The sequence below is a fragment of the Artemia sp. Qi Xiang Cuo genome, chromosome 5 (genome assembly GCF_049724085.1).
Source record: "Artemia sp. Qi Xiang Cuo chromosome 5, ASM4972408v1, whole genome shotgun sequence".
Lineage (NCBI taxonomy): Eukaryota > Metazoa > Arthropoda > Branchiopoda > Anostraca > Artemiidae > Artemia > Artemia sp. Qi Xiang Cuo.
Genome location: NC_142798.1, coordinates 61588768 through 61602834, shown reverse-complemented (window position 1 = coordinate 61602834; position 14067 = coordinate 61588768). Strand labels below are relative to the sequence as shown.

Here is a 14067-nt window from a genome sequence, read left to right as displayed (position 1 = left end):
ATTTTTAATATGTATATTAGGGGGTTCGCCCCCTAGTCAATACCTCACTCTTTACGCTAAAGTTCGAGTTTTGTTCCAATTCTTTAAAAATGACCCCTTAATCGCAAAAGCCGTTAATTAAAATAAATAGGTCTTATGAAAGTACTAAAAAACCTTTAGCGTAAAGAGCGAAGTATTGACTAAGGGGTGAACCCAATCATATACGTAATAATTTCTGTTCAGTTTAAGCTTTGATGTTGCTCCTTACTTTCAATTGAAAAACTTTTTTTTTTATTTAATTTCTGGTCGTTTTTTAAATAACGCTGGGAAACCCGGCGCCGCCTTCATAACAATGTTCCTTTCCCCATGAAAAGCTCCTCCATAGAAAGATCTTCCCACGTAACCCCTGACCCCCTCCCCCCCCCCACTACCAGAAAAAATCCCCCTGAAAACGTCTGCATACTTCACAATAACCAATACTAAATGTAAGAATTGGGCAAAATTCATAACTTGCAGCCCTTCCCCCGGAGACCGTGGGGGATTAAGTCATCCTCAAAGACCTAGCTATTATATTTTTGGACTATCTTGAACAAAATGGCTATCTCAAAATTTTGATCGGGTAACTTTGGGAAAAAATGTGCGTGGGAGGGGGTCTAGTTGCCCTCCATTTTTTGGTCACTTAAAAAGACACTTCAAACTTTTGATTTCCGATCGAATGAGCTCTCCCACGATATTTTAGGACCACTGGTTTGGTACGATCACCACTGGAGAAAAGAAAAAAAACAACAAATAAACACGCATCCGTGATCTTCCTTTTGGCAAAAAATACAAAATTCCACATTTTTGCAGATAGGAGCTTCAAACCTCTACAGTAGGGTTCTCTGGTACGCTGAATCTGATGGTTTGATTTTTATTAAGTTTCTGTGAGTTTAAGGTGATGTTTTCCCTTTTTTCAAAAATCAGGCAAATTTTCTCAAGCGCGTAACTTTTGATGGGTAGGACTAAAATTGATGAAACTTATATATTTGAAATCAGCATAAAAAATCTGATTCTTTTGATGTATCTATTAGTAAAAAATTCAAATGAATTTACTGAAAAAATGTGCATTGTCAGTTTAATATACATATGCTGATATTTATTCCTTAAAATCTTAATTAATTTTTATTTATTAAAGTTATAAAAGTAAAACATTTAAAGGAATGTTTTAGTAAAGTGTAAATTATATTCTGGCTTTTAGAAAGCAGAGGGCTTAGAACCCGACTCAGATTAATTTCTGTTCGTTTTGAGTTTGACTTATTTTAATTTCTGTTTGTTTTGGGTTTCGTTTATTTATTGATACTGATTTTTGGTAGTTGCATGCTTTGTAGATTATTTGATTCTATTTTTTTTCATTTTTGGTTTAATGGTGTTCTTTACTTTTTTTCTGAAAAACTGATTTTGTGCAAAAAGTTTTTTTTTTATTAATTTCTCTTCGTTTTATATTGACCAAGTCTTTTTCAGGCAGAATGACTGAGCCTCTTCTGAAGTTAAACACCCATCCCTTCCCTAAGAACCTTAAATACCCCCTGGGCATAACTTACAACCATTGCCCCTAAGCTCTGGGGTTTGTTTCAACTCTAAAAGCCTTGTTATATGATATTTAGACAATTTTGAATAGAATGGCTATCTCAAAATTTCTTTTACACACATTTCGGGACAATACGACGTTTGTTTAGGGGGGGGGGTAGCTGCCCTCCGATCACTTTGACTCTTAAATATAGCCCCAAAGCGTCTATGAAAACCCTATCTGTCCCCAGGCATAACTTACAACCCTTGCCCTTAGGGCTGAGGGGATTTGTTATCCTTAAAAATATAATTTCCAGACCTTTCTGATCGGCTGAATAAAATGGCTATGTCAAAATTTGCCCTCTGATCACTTTCGACTAAAAAAAGCCACTAGTCTGTCAATTTCCAATCAATTGAGCCCTTTTTGAAGCAACAACGACAAAACTTATTATAAAAACCTTATATACCCCAAGGGCATGACTTACACCCTTGTCCTGAGGGCTATGGGGGTAGGGTTGTCATCCTCAAAGACATAATTTGAAGACCATTCACCTACGTTGAACAAAATGGCCATATCAAAATGTCGATCGGAAATGTTTGGGGAAATGATGAGCATGGGGTGAGGCGATTCTCCCTCTGATGACTTTAGACTATTAAAAAGGGCAATAGCCCTCTCAATTTCCACTCGAAAGAGCGCTTTTTGAAGTTTTTACGACAACACTTTCTATGAAAGCCTTATATGCCCCCAGGCCATAACTAAAACCCTTGCCCTGAGGGCTGTGGGGGGTTGTCATCCTCAAAGACCTAATTTCAAGAAATTTCAACTACGTTGAAAAAAATTAGCTATTTCAAAATTTTGATTGTATTTGTTTGGGGAAATGGTTGGCCCGAGAGGGGGGTTACTTTTGACTATTAAAAAGAGCACTAGCCATTTCAATTTCGAATCGAATGAGCCCTTTTTGAAGTCTCTATGACAACGCTTTGTATAAAAACCTTGTATGCCCCCAGGGCATAACTTACACTCCTTGGCCTGAGGGCTGTGGGAAGGGGAGTTGTCATCCTTAAAGACATAATTTCCAGAAATTTTAACTACGTTGGACAAAATTTCCATCTAAAAATTTCGATTGGATGTGTTTGGGGAAAAGGTGGGCGTGAGAGGGGGGTTAATTGCCCTCCAATCACTTTTGACTATTAAAAATGGTACTAGCCCTTTGAATATCTAATTGATTGAGCCCTTTTTCAAATTTCTACGACAAAGTTTTCAATAAAAACCTTATATGTCCGCAGGGCATAACTTACAACCCTTGCCTTGAGAGCTCTGAGGGGGTTATCATCCTCAAAGACCTAGTTTTAAGAACTTTCAACTACGTTGAACAAACCGGCTATATCAAAATTTTGATTGAATGTGTTCTGATAAATGGTGGGCGTGAGAGGGGGCTAGTTGCGCTCCAATCACTCTCGACTATTAAAAAGGGCACTAGCCCTTTCAATTTCCAATCGAATGAGCCCTTTTTGAAGTTTCTACGACAATGCTTTCTATAAAAACCTTATATGCCCCCAGGGCATAACTTAGAACCCTTGCCCTGAGGGCTGCGGGGGGTTGTCATCCTCAGAGACCTAATATCCAGAACTTTCAACAACGTTGAAAAAAATGTATATCTCAAAACTTTGATTGGATGTGTTTGGGGAAATGGTGGGCATGAGAGGGGCATTAGTTGCCTTCCAATCACTTTCGACTATTAAAAAGGTTCGAACACTGGTATGTTTTATCTTAGTTATGCTAACGGTAACGTGTATTATTTAATTTATATAAAAAAATAAACATGCCCAAAATAACCGTGAGAGGGGGGGGTAGTTGCCCTTCAATCACTTTTGACTATTAAAAAGCGCACTAAACCTTTGAATTTCCAGTTGAATTAGCCCTTTTTGAAGTTTTTACGACAAAGTTTTCAATAAAAACCTTATATGCCCCCAGGGCAACCTTTGCCCTGGGGGCTCTGGGGGTTTGTCATCCTCAAATACATAATTTCTAGAACTTTCAACTACGTTGAACAAAATGGCTATCTCAAAACTTTGATTGAATGTGTTTGGGGAAAAAGTGGGCGTGAGAGGTGGTTTAGTTGTTCTCCATTCAGTTTTGACTGTTAAAAAGGGCACTAGCCCTTTCAATTTCCAATCAAATGAGCCCTTTTTGACGTTTCTATGACAAAACTTTCTATAAAAATCTTATATGCCCCCTGGGCATAACTTACAACCCTTTTCCTGAGGGTTGTGGGGGGGAGGAGGGTTGTCATCCTCAAACACCTAATTTCCAGAAATTTCTACTACGTTGAACAAAATGAATATCTCAAAATTTGATTGGATGTGTTGGGGAAATAGTGGGTGTGAGAGGAAGTTTAGTTGCCCTTCAATCACTTTTAACTACTAAAAAGGGCACTAGTCCTTTCAATTTACAATCAATTGAGCTTTTTTTTAAAGTTTCTACAACAACTCTTTCTATAAGAACCTTATATGCCCCCAGGGCATAACCTACAACCCTTGCCCTGAGGGCTGTAGGGGTGGGGGTTGTCATCCTTTAACACCTAATTTCCAAAACTTTCAACTACGTTGAACAAAATGGCTATCTAAAAATTTTGATTGGATGTGCTTGGGAAAAGGTGGGCTTGGAAGGGATGTTAGCTGCCTTCCAATAACTTTCGACTATTAACAAGGGCCCTAGTCATTCCAATTTCCAATCGAATGAGCCCTTTTCGAAGTTTCTACGACAACTCCTTCGATACGAAGTACCCTGGTCTAGAAAAAAATACATTATGCCAATATCGTATTTTACTTAGGCAGCGCTATTGCACTGCCTATGATGGAGGCAATCCTAGGGTGAGGCCCTTCCAATGGTCTTCGGATTAGCTGAACCATGTGTTTACCCAAAACAGGGGTAACTCAACAGCGTAATTTTTGGTAGTGGGGACTGCGTTAGCGTGGACTCCTGTCCACACATCGAAAAGTATTATCCGTTGGACCCTTTTTTATATGATCCTCATTATGAATTTGAAATAGTAGAATTTGGGTATGAAGTTATTATTTATTAAACTTATTGCTACGTACTGAAGCTTCTGTGTTTTTCCTATCTTTGGCCCTGTGATTAATCCCTTGTTTCTCTTTCTTTTCTTAGTATTAATCACTGTATATAAATATAATTCAGTATGATCATTCCCTATGGATGACAAACAATGATGAATTTTTACAATAGTCATCACACTCATGACTACCCAACGGTCTTTTTAAAGACCACCAATTCTATAAACACTTCGTAACTATGGTAATATGAATCTTTTAGGTTCAATGTTTGAAGCTAGCTTCAGCTGAATCTTAGGATAGTAGCGGACATCCTACTGTAGCGCTCATTTAATTTTCTTTCAACAAACTAGAGTTTACAGTCAAAAACCCTTATTAGCTCAGATTTTACAGCAATAGTTTTATTTTTCGAACCAAAAATGGACCTAAGTTTCACCTATGAACCAGAGAATTGCATTTTCCATAATTTTCTTGCAAAAAACTATAGTTTACGGTCAAAAATCCTTATTAGCTCAGATTTTACGGAAATAGTTTATTTTTTCGATCCAAAAATGGACTTAAGTTTCACATTTGAACCAGAGAATTGTATTTTCCATAATTTTCTTGCAAAAAACTAGAGTTTCTGAAAAGATATAATAAAGCTTTAAAAAGTATTATAATGGAGGTTCAGGAGCCATTGGAGCGCCGGGGGCCCTTTGGGAGCCCAGAGAACCTTTGAGGACCGGGGGTTTCCTTCTGGGTTGGGGGGGGGGATCGGAGCCCTTTGGGGTTGAGGTAAGGGACCTCACAACACTGTTCAAATGTAACTTGTTTATTATAACGACCACAGAGTAACTTCGCTAATACATGGGTTGGGGTGGGGGGATCGGAGCCCTTTGGGGGTGTGGGAGGGCACCTCACGACACTGTTCAAATGTAACTTGTGTATTATAACGAGCACCGAGTTTCACCCTCAAATCCTCTGCAAAAATCATCTTTTAAATCATCTTTTAAAATGACTCTAACTGTTTCACCGAAATAACTCCCTAAAATAATAATTTTTTCTGAAAAGATATAATAAAGCCTTAAAAAGTATTATAATGGGTGACTCAGGAGCCATTGGTGCGCCAGGGGCCCTTTGGGAGCCCAGAGAACCTTTGAGGATCGGGGGTTTCCTTCGGGGGTGGGGTGGGGGGATCGGAGCCCTTTGGGGTTGTGGTAAGGGACCTCACAGCACTGTTCAAATGGATCGTGTGTATTATAATGACCACAGAGTTTCACCCTCAAATCCTCTTCTAAAATCATCTTTTAAATCATCTTTTAAAGTGTCTCTAACTGTTTCACCAAAATAATTCACCCAAATAACAGATTGCTCTTAAAAGATATAATAAACCCTTAAAAAGATTTATAATGGAGGGCTCAGGAGCCTTTGGGGGGCCGGGGGCCCTGGGGGAGCCCAGATTACCTTGGCGGACGGGGGACTACCTTGGGGGTGGGGGTGGGGGGGTCACAATCCTTTGGGGTTGTGGTATGGGACCTCGCAACACTGTTCAAATGGAACTTGTGTATTATAACGACCACAGAGTTTCACCCTCAAATCCTCTTCTAAAATCATCTTTTAAGTCATCTTTTTAAAATGTCTCTAACTGTTTCACCGAAATAATTCCCTAAAATAATAATTTGTTCTGAAAAGATATAATAAAGCCTTAAAAAGTATTACATTACGAGATAGTCAGATACCTAAATTAAGGACCTATAAATCTTTTTGTAACTACAATTTGTTTAGAATGAAGTGTTTTTTATAGCAGATATCCACCCCGTGCAACTGAACCCCCCATGTAACTGAACCCCTGTATAACCGAAACCCCGTACAACTGAACCTTCCTGCTACTGAATCCTCGTGCAACTCAACCCCATTTAACTACTCCCCGTGTAACTGAATCAACATGTAACTGAACCCTCGTGCAAGTCATCCATCGTGCAACTCAACTCCCTCAAAACACTTTTGAGCCATTTCTTGTTATTTTTTTTTTATTTCTAAACTATTTAAAATTGACAACACTGTGCAAATCATCACTTGTGTATTATACAGTACACATTCATCCCATCTCCTCCAAAACACTTTTCAGTCATTTCTTGTTAAAATTATCCAATCACTAATTACCTCTTTTTTTTCTCCACCTTCAAATGTTCCTTTAGTACCTACGCAATTAGACTAAGTCATCGCCCGGTTAACACTAAGATGTAAATTGAGTAATCCTCTCTCAATAACAAACCAAACCAGATTATACCCACCTAACCAGATCAAAAATTGGCGGTCACACTAACTTGATTAGTAATTGGATTCAGATATAGTATGAATGGACTTTCAGTCCTACATTCACGGGTTTCTGCAAAGTGTTATGGGCTTCATTGAAAAAATACCAGTTTAAAAAAAAAATAAAAAATAAACATGTATCCATGAGTTTGACCTCCAAAAAATGAGTGTCATAATAGAAAACCCGTCTGCCAACCCATGTAGAGTTCATAGTAATAGCTCACTGGCCCCTGGTAACCCAATTACTTGAAAATACACACACATATCCATGCCTCAGGCTTGTGAAAGTGCATGTGTATTTTCAACGAATTGGGGCCTTACTACTCACGAGTCAATACAACCAGGTTTGTTTTCTTAAATTTCTTAACGAAGGCTTTCTTGATCCTGTATACGTGTCCTGAAATTTTCAAGCCGATCAGTGAAGACGAAGTTCGAACATTTAGTCTAACAAATTGGTCCAACCCTGATTTTTCTTCCAAATTGTTTCCCCTCATTAAAGTTCCTTTAGTTGAGTCTACATCGCCCAAGTTTCATGTCGACCAGAGAAAAACAATGTTCAGCCCATTTTGCGGTGCCGTGACCCGTTCAGCCCATTTTGCGGTGTCGTGACCCGTGAATGGCCAAACTTCTTACAAAAATTCTCCTCCTCATAGGTTTGTTTAGACAGGGTATATGCCCAAATTACAAACCGATCAAAGACGAAGTAGATACGGGTCTATTTTTGACGTCAAAATCAATACAACAGATTCAACACATATGGGCACGTTATATCCTGTCTATATACCTCGTAATTCTCAAGACTATCAGAGGCTGTATTCCAGGTTCAAGAAAAAGTTATGCTAGAATAACAGAAAAGTAGCTCTGAATTTAAATTTTAGTAAATTTTAATAAAGATAGTTTAGTAGCATCTTTAAGTAACTGTGGATCAATATAATAATTTCTATTAATATCAGTTTGAAACATAGTGAAGGCATTATTAGACTAAATTATACTGAAAGAGTAATGAATACATTTGAAACTCTTGAAGATTTTACCCTTACAAACCTAATAGGCCACCAGTTACTTCACAGCCGTTCCCCGTTGATGTGAAATCAAGTCATTTCTATAGTTAAAGTAGAGTTACTACGGAATGCAACCTGGAATACAGCCAGAGACAGTTCAGGCCTATTTTTGGACATCACGGATCGACATAGTAAAAACTATTTTCAAATTTTTGTCTTTGCAAATTATATTTGCTTTCAATACATACAGTTCCGAATAAAGTATTTACTGTATTGCTTTTTTTAGTAGTCAAGACTTATTACTGGGGTTCAGGAATAACATCAAGCTTAGTAAATTCAAATTATTACATCCAGAAGTTATGTATATTTTTTTCTTTGAAAGGGAATTATAAAGCTGTGATTTAGGAAATATTAACCTAAAGTATATTTCAAAAGCAAGTCATATTTGAACATTATAGCAATACCCAAGTCATATTTGAACATTACAACAATACCCCACTTCCCTGGTGGTTTCTATAGAATTAAAATAAGATTGCAAGTAAGCTTAGCATTTAGATGAAAGTCAATTTTTTTTCTCTAAAATGATTTTTTTTTCATTTTCAAATGTACATTAGAAAAATAATTAACCAGTAAATGGTGTTTTAAATGAAAAAAAAAAAACCAAAGCTTAACCAGTACATTGTGTTTTTATAGAAGGCTCTTTCACTTTATATATATATTAAAACGTTTGAACCTGTAAAAATATATATATAATAAAATAAATAAAACAAAAACAATAGTAACTTTTTGGGTAGTGTTCATGTATTAAACAAATTTTTGGCGTAGGAAACATATTGGTCGAAATATCTCACACGGCAAATATTTAATGTTATGTAATTTTCAAATACATAAAACACAAATTCATAAAATCTTGAATATGTATATTTTTTTCTATCTAAACAAGGGGAAAAGGGTGAAATTACGTGACATACAATTTGGCACTCAGTAAATATTTATAGAAAGGATTATTTCATCTGGTTTAGCGGAAAGCTGTCTGGAAAGAAACTGTCAATAGACGGCTTTCCATTCTAATGAGATATTTGAAGAAGCAGTTATAGTATTTTTAAGACAAGCGCCTGCATTGGATAACAAGAATCCTGTGCAGATCAATGTGGAGTTTCGGAGCAAGTGCCCTTCCTTGAACTGGAAATAAGGAAAGCCTTGGAAAGCCAGAGCAAAAATAGAGACCTGTTGACAATGATCACTTCCATCTGATAGATCGTCATATCCTGGCAATACACCATGGATATTTGTAGTGTTTTAAGATCTTTGTAAAGTTCGGAATACGAATAAAATAAAATATGCCTTTAAAAGATAATAGAAGGATAACACAAAGAATGGATAGCAGTAAGTATATCAATTTCCAATTATTGAACTCTAAAATAATTTTTTTGTAAGACTTTTAAGATGTATTTATAACTGTATTCCATAACTAAAGAAATTTCTTTTGTAAGAGAAATTTTACGAAAAATATTCTTTTCTAAAACTGTAGTTTATTGTGCACAATGGCCACAGGGGTTTACCTATTTTCCCTCACATGGTATACATCTAGGAGCGCCAAATTGACCACACAGTTTGGCCACGCATGATACAATGTCTACAACACTTGGCACACGTTCGCCAAGCTTCACATACACCTCCTGTTGTACGTGATTTCTGAAATGCGGTGACCAATCGCACAATGGCATCAACAGGGGAAATATGGAATGTGTAGCTTCTAAGAAAACTGGAAATATATAATTTTATTAATTTTTAAAAAAGGAGACAATGATTTTGTAATGGTTTGGAATCAGGAGGAATGATTTTGAAGAAAATCATTCCTAAATCATTTGCCTTCTGGAAAAAAAGCTGTTTCCAAGGAAAATTGCCTAGGCAATCTTGATTATACAATAATTTTATTGAAACTCTTAAGATTTTTTTTTGTATTTTGCCAAAATTCTTGGAAAAAATAATCTTGTGTGTCCTCATTCCGATTTCCCGATGCATACAATATTGTAAATTTTGTGTCAAATTTGTTTTAACTGGAATGACAGTCATAGATTTACATCTAAATTATTTTACTTTGTCGTCACAACAATATTAGTTTTATTTTTATGCCAAAATAGAATATTGAAACTGAGAATAGGAAACTAGGTGACACAAAATAATCAGTTTTGACAGCAGGTATATCGCTGTTCCTCCACAAAAAAGAAAAATTTGTTCATTAAAACTTTAATCCAGTATTTGAGATACATATGGCCTTTTTACAAATCGTTCCATGTAGAATGGAAAGTTTGAAATCGGTAAAATCAAAGAAGCTCTTTGAGGTCAGGTGTCTTTGGATATAAAGTCGGTGCAGCATGCTGATCTTGGTTCCCAAGAAATTTGAAGCTTCTAAAACCGAGAATAATTATTACTAAATTCAGTGTTCACGACCAGAAAAATTGTTTTGAGACTCCTTGTCCTCCATTTGGCGCTGGAATTTCTATTGGAGCCTCAGATTTTAAATTAGTGACTTTCAATATACTATAACCTTATATTATGTAATATATTCACAGCAGTTAAAGAAAATAAATAATATCTGTAAAAATCCCAATGCAAGTTTAATGAGACGTTCAGTTGTTTGACCACAACACGATTTTTATTAACGAGAAAAATAGGGATCAGAGCAGATTTGAGGAAAATGTCTTATTCTGGAGAACAAGAAACGCAAAAAACTCGGATTTGTTTGCGGTTAATTACATAAAAGTTAGATTAAACTTGGATTTTTTCCCGTTAGAAGCGGCTTCTCTCTGTAAAAACCAATTAGTCTAAACAGAATTTTTAGCAAGTAAAGAAAAGAAAAGTAAAGAAAAAAAAATTAAACTAAGCAAATGTTTCAACAAAGACTTTCGCCAAGCTGTTATCAGGGTTCCAAAACAGGGAAGAAGAAAAGGTGCAAATAAAAAAAAAAATCCTTTTTGAAATAAACTGCACGGAATCAGAGAAGTGACTCCTGTGAGTCGCTTTTCTGATTCCGTGCAGTTTTCTTAGAAAAGTTAGTATTGTCAGTCGGGTATCAAAAGATCGTATCCCCATAATTGTGAACTTTCAGAAGAGCAAACAAAAAACCTCACTTTTTTATTTCCGCTCTGATAACTGTAAAATAAAGCAAATTATATTGCATTGACTTTACATTTTAATCCGCTTTTGTTTTATGGTTATCGAAGGGAAAATAAAAATTGTGAGGTTTTTATTTGCTCTTCTGAAAATTTACAGTTATGGAGACACCATCTTTTGATACCCGACTGACGATATTTTCTTTTTTATATATACAGTTTTTGTTCTGTGCCTTTTCTTTAAGCAGTTAGGATTGCTTGGTGAAAGTCATTGCTGAAATATTTGTTTTTTCTCTTCTTTTTTTACTGACTGAAAATCACCCTCCTTCGGTTTAATAATGCTTTCTTTTTCTTTTACAGCTCTGATCGAACCTCGTATATATCCAGTGTAGTCTCAGAATGTTTTTTACACACAAAAAACGAGAATTCTCAGAGGAGCAAAATAAAACGAAAATATTTACTATATTCGGGATTACCTTGGCTTCTCCCCACTAAAGGGTCCAAAATGGCATATTTACTCCAGATTAAAAAAATAAAATTCTCTAGTTCACCCGTTCACCAAGTATTTTGGGCACAGGGTTGCCACGACTTCAAAAATAATCAATAAATCAGTGAAAATTATTGAAATTATAATTTGGCTGCTTCGCCAGATACCATGCTTTTCAATTTGAAATCGTCGGTTTTATTCACTTTTTAAAGTTTTAGCAATACGATTAAATTTTGTCGCTAGCAAATTTTAAACAGGGATAGCAACAGAGTAGGAGTTTGATATCCCCTCCTAGATTTTGAAAAATGCCTTTGCTTTGGTGTTTTTTTTTCTTGAAACGAAAATATCCCCTTGATTTTTGAAAATACATTTTTTTAATCCTTATAAAAGGAATTGGGAAAAATCCTTATCCAACTTCCTGCATTGTCCTGAATTAGCGCCCTTAGTTTCACCACCCCCCTTTATCTGAGCGTACTGGCTTATTGCGGCGTAACCATAATATTAAATTATTTTTCTTGGTATCCTTGTCTTTCAAAATTTCTAGTTTTTTCACTTCTAGTTTAGAAACCATAATAACTGAGTCACAAGCTGAGCATTTCAGAAGATATCCTTTTTAATATCCTTTTTGAAAAGTTTCGCTGAAAAAGACCTTTTATGGTATTTTCATTGAAAAAATTAAAAAACGACAAAGTTACCCGCTAGAGATAGAAAATACATTGTAGCCCTCTACTTAGATTTTACTGAATTGAATTCACTGTGGACTTCTATCAATAAAACCTACAAGTGTCAGTGGCGCTACCTCATAAAAATGTAGACAAGACAAGACTTGTTTATATTTAATATTGCTGAAGATGAAAAATACTTTACAAAATCTAGGGAGGGCAATTTACCCTTCCTCCTACTATCACTTGATGTTCCTGACAGTTTCAGATGATGAACGATCTAAATGTTTGATTTCTACGTCAGTAAAATGACGTAAATAATAATGGGTCTCACGATTCCCACTGTTCGTCATATTTTAGCTTTTGTTACATACAAAAAGCAGAGTTTCAGTAATAATTGCTTAATTTCTTCTATACCTGGCTTATAATTAATAGAAACAATGGATTTAATCATAAATCAGGCACATACAATGAAGATGTTCAGGCGAGTGGCCTCCAAAATATTGTGATTTTTACAATGTTCATCCAATATCTAATATTCGGTATGATTTGCCAATTTTTTGAAGTTTTGTCTCACTCCTAAATAAAAATCCCCCTAAGTTAATTTCAGTGAATGCCTGGTTTTGTTTTCATTTGCATGGATATAATTTCACAATTTAATTAAGATACATAAGAAAATCAACTCAGCAAAGAATATGTTACTGCAAAACTGAATACAGAAATCACATTAATATATTTTACGGATTAGGGAAATTTTTTAATTAGGGAAATTACGGAAATTACGGGAAATTTTATTAGGGAAATTATGGATTAGGTTTTTTTTTAACAAAGTAAAGGAAAAAAAGCTACTTTACAAATGGTCTGTTCCAAATTTACAATATGTTGACCGCTATAGGAAAAAAAAAATGAACAGCGATCAATCTCTTATCATTCGAATGAAATGTTCCATGACAAGGCAGCTAATTAGCGGCCTTCCAATTGTGGATTACCACCATAACACTATCTAAGCCCTTAATGGAAATTGAAGTGTACAAATTTTATCAATTTGTTCTTTGTCAAATTTGATTAACTCAGTTTCGATCAAATACGGTTTCTGAGACAGAACAAAGAGAATAGCTTTGGTATTCATCGGGTTTCACCGCCCCCTCCGGACTAAAACCTAAGAACAGCCTCAGCCCCCGGCATCCTCTCAGCCGTCCCCCCCCATCCCACCACGACGCCCGGGGAAACTTGCACCCCTCTCCCCGTTAATGGCATGGCTGTCATAGTGTCAGGGAAGGTTTCACTAAAGCTTTCCTTTTGTTTTTAGTAATTAGATTCCTGGATGATTTATTCGCTTGAGTTTACGCAATATTGGCCTACGATAGAAACATCAGTGTATTTAGGAAAAAATCACTATTTTAGAAAAAAAACACTAACAAAAAAAAATCATTGGCCAAGAAAAAAATCACTAGAAATAATGATAAATCACTAGCGGTGGCAACCCAGCTTGGGCACCATATGATCCGTAATTTAGCCTTTGCAGTCAAATCAGTCCCTTCCTGAATTCTATGGTATTTAGTTGTGTTGGTATGGTATTTAGTTGTGTTAGTTGGGCGCACAAACTTTTTTCATCATTCGAGGGATCATTTACTCTTGTTTACTGAAACGCACAAACTTATTTTAATTTTATCTATCGAGCTGCACTATCTGTGTGAGATTGCAAAAAAGGCACGAGTTGTCTTGAAATAATATGTGCACTTTCATACACTTTTATTCATCTGTTGGTTGAATCAAAATCAAATCTGTTTTATTCAAAATTAAAAAATCAAAATTAAATTCAGTTTTATCAAAATTAAATCTGTCAAAAGTCAACAAGAAGAACCAGAGTTCTATTGAATCCTCCAGTGGTTGATTCACCTGCTTCCTGT

General features: G+C 35.8%; 1 protein-coding gene and 1 long non-coding RNA gene across 2 annotated transcripts in view; one reads left to right on the top strand and one right to left on the bottom strand.

Annotated features, from left to right (window-relative positions):
• LOC148952346 (uncharacterized) overlaps nucleotides 1–14067 on the bottom strand; it is a 120536-nt gene that overhangs the window by 52603 nt on the left and 53866 nt on the right. The gene's annotated exons all lie outside the window — the stretch shown is intronic.
• LOC148952345 (uncharacterized) overlaps nucleotides 9099–14067 on the top strand; it is a 137444-nt gene continuing 132475 nt past the window's right edge. The window contains exon 1 of the mRNA XM_089088939.1: nucleotides 9099–9278. Coding sequence (XP_088945065.1) covers nucleotides 9233–9278 — 46 coding nt within the window. The 5' untranslated portion in view covers nucleotides 9099–9232. The remainder of the gene's footprint in view (nucleotides 9279–14067) is intronic.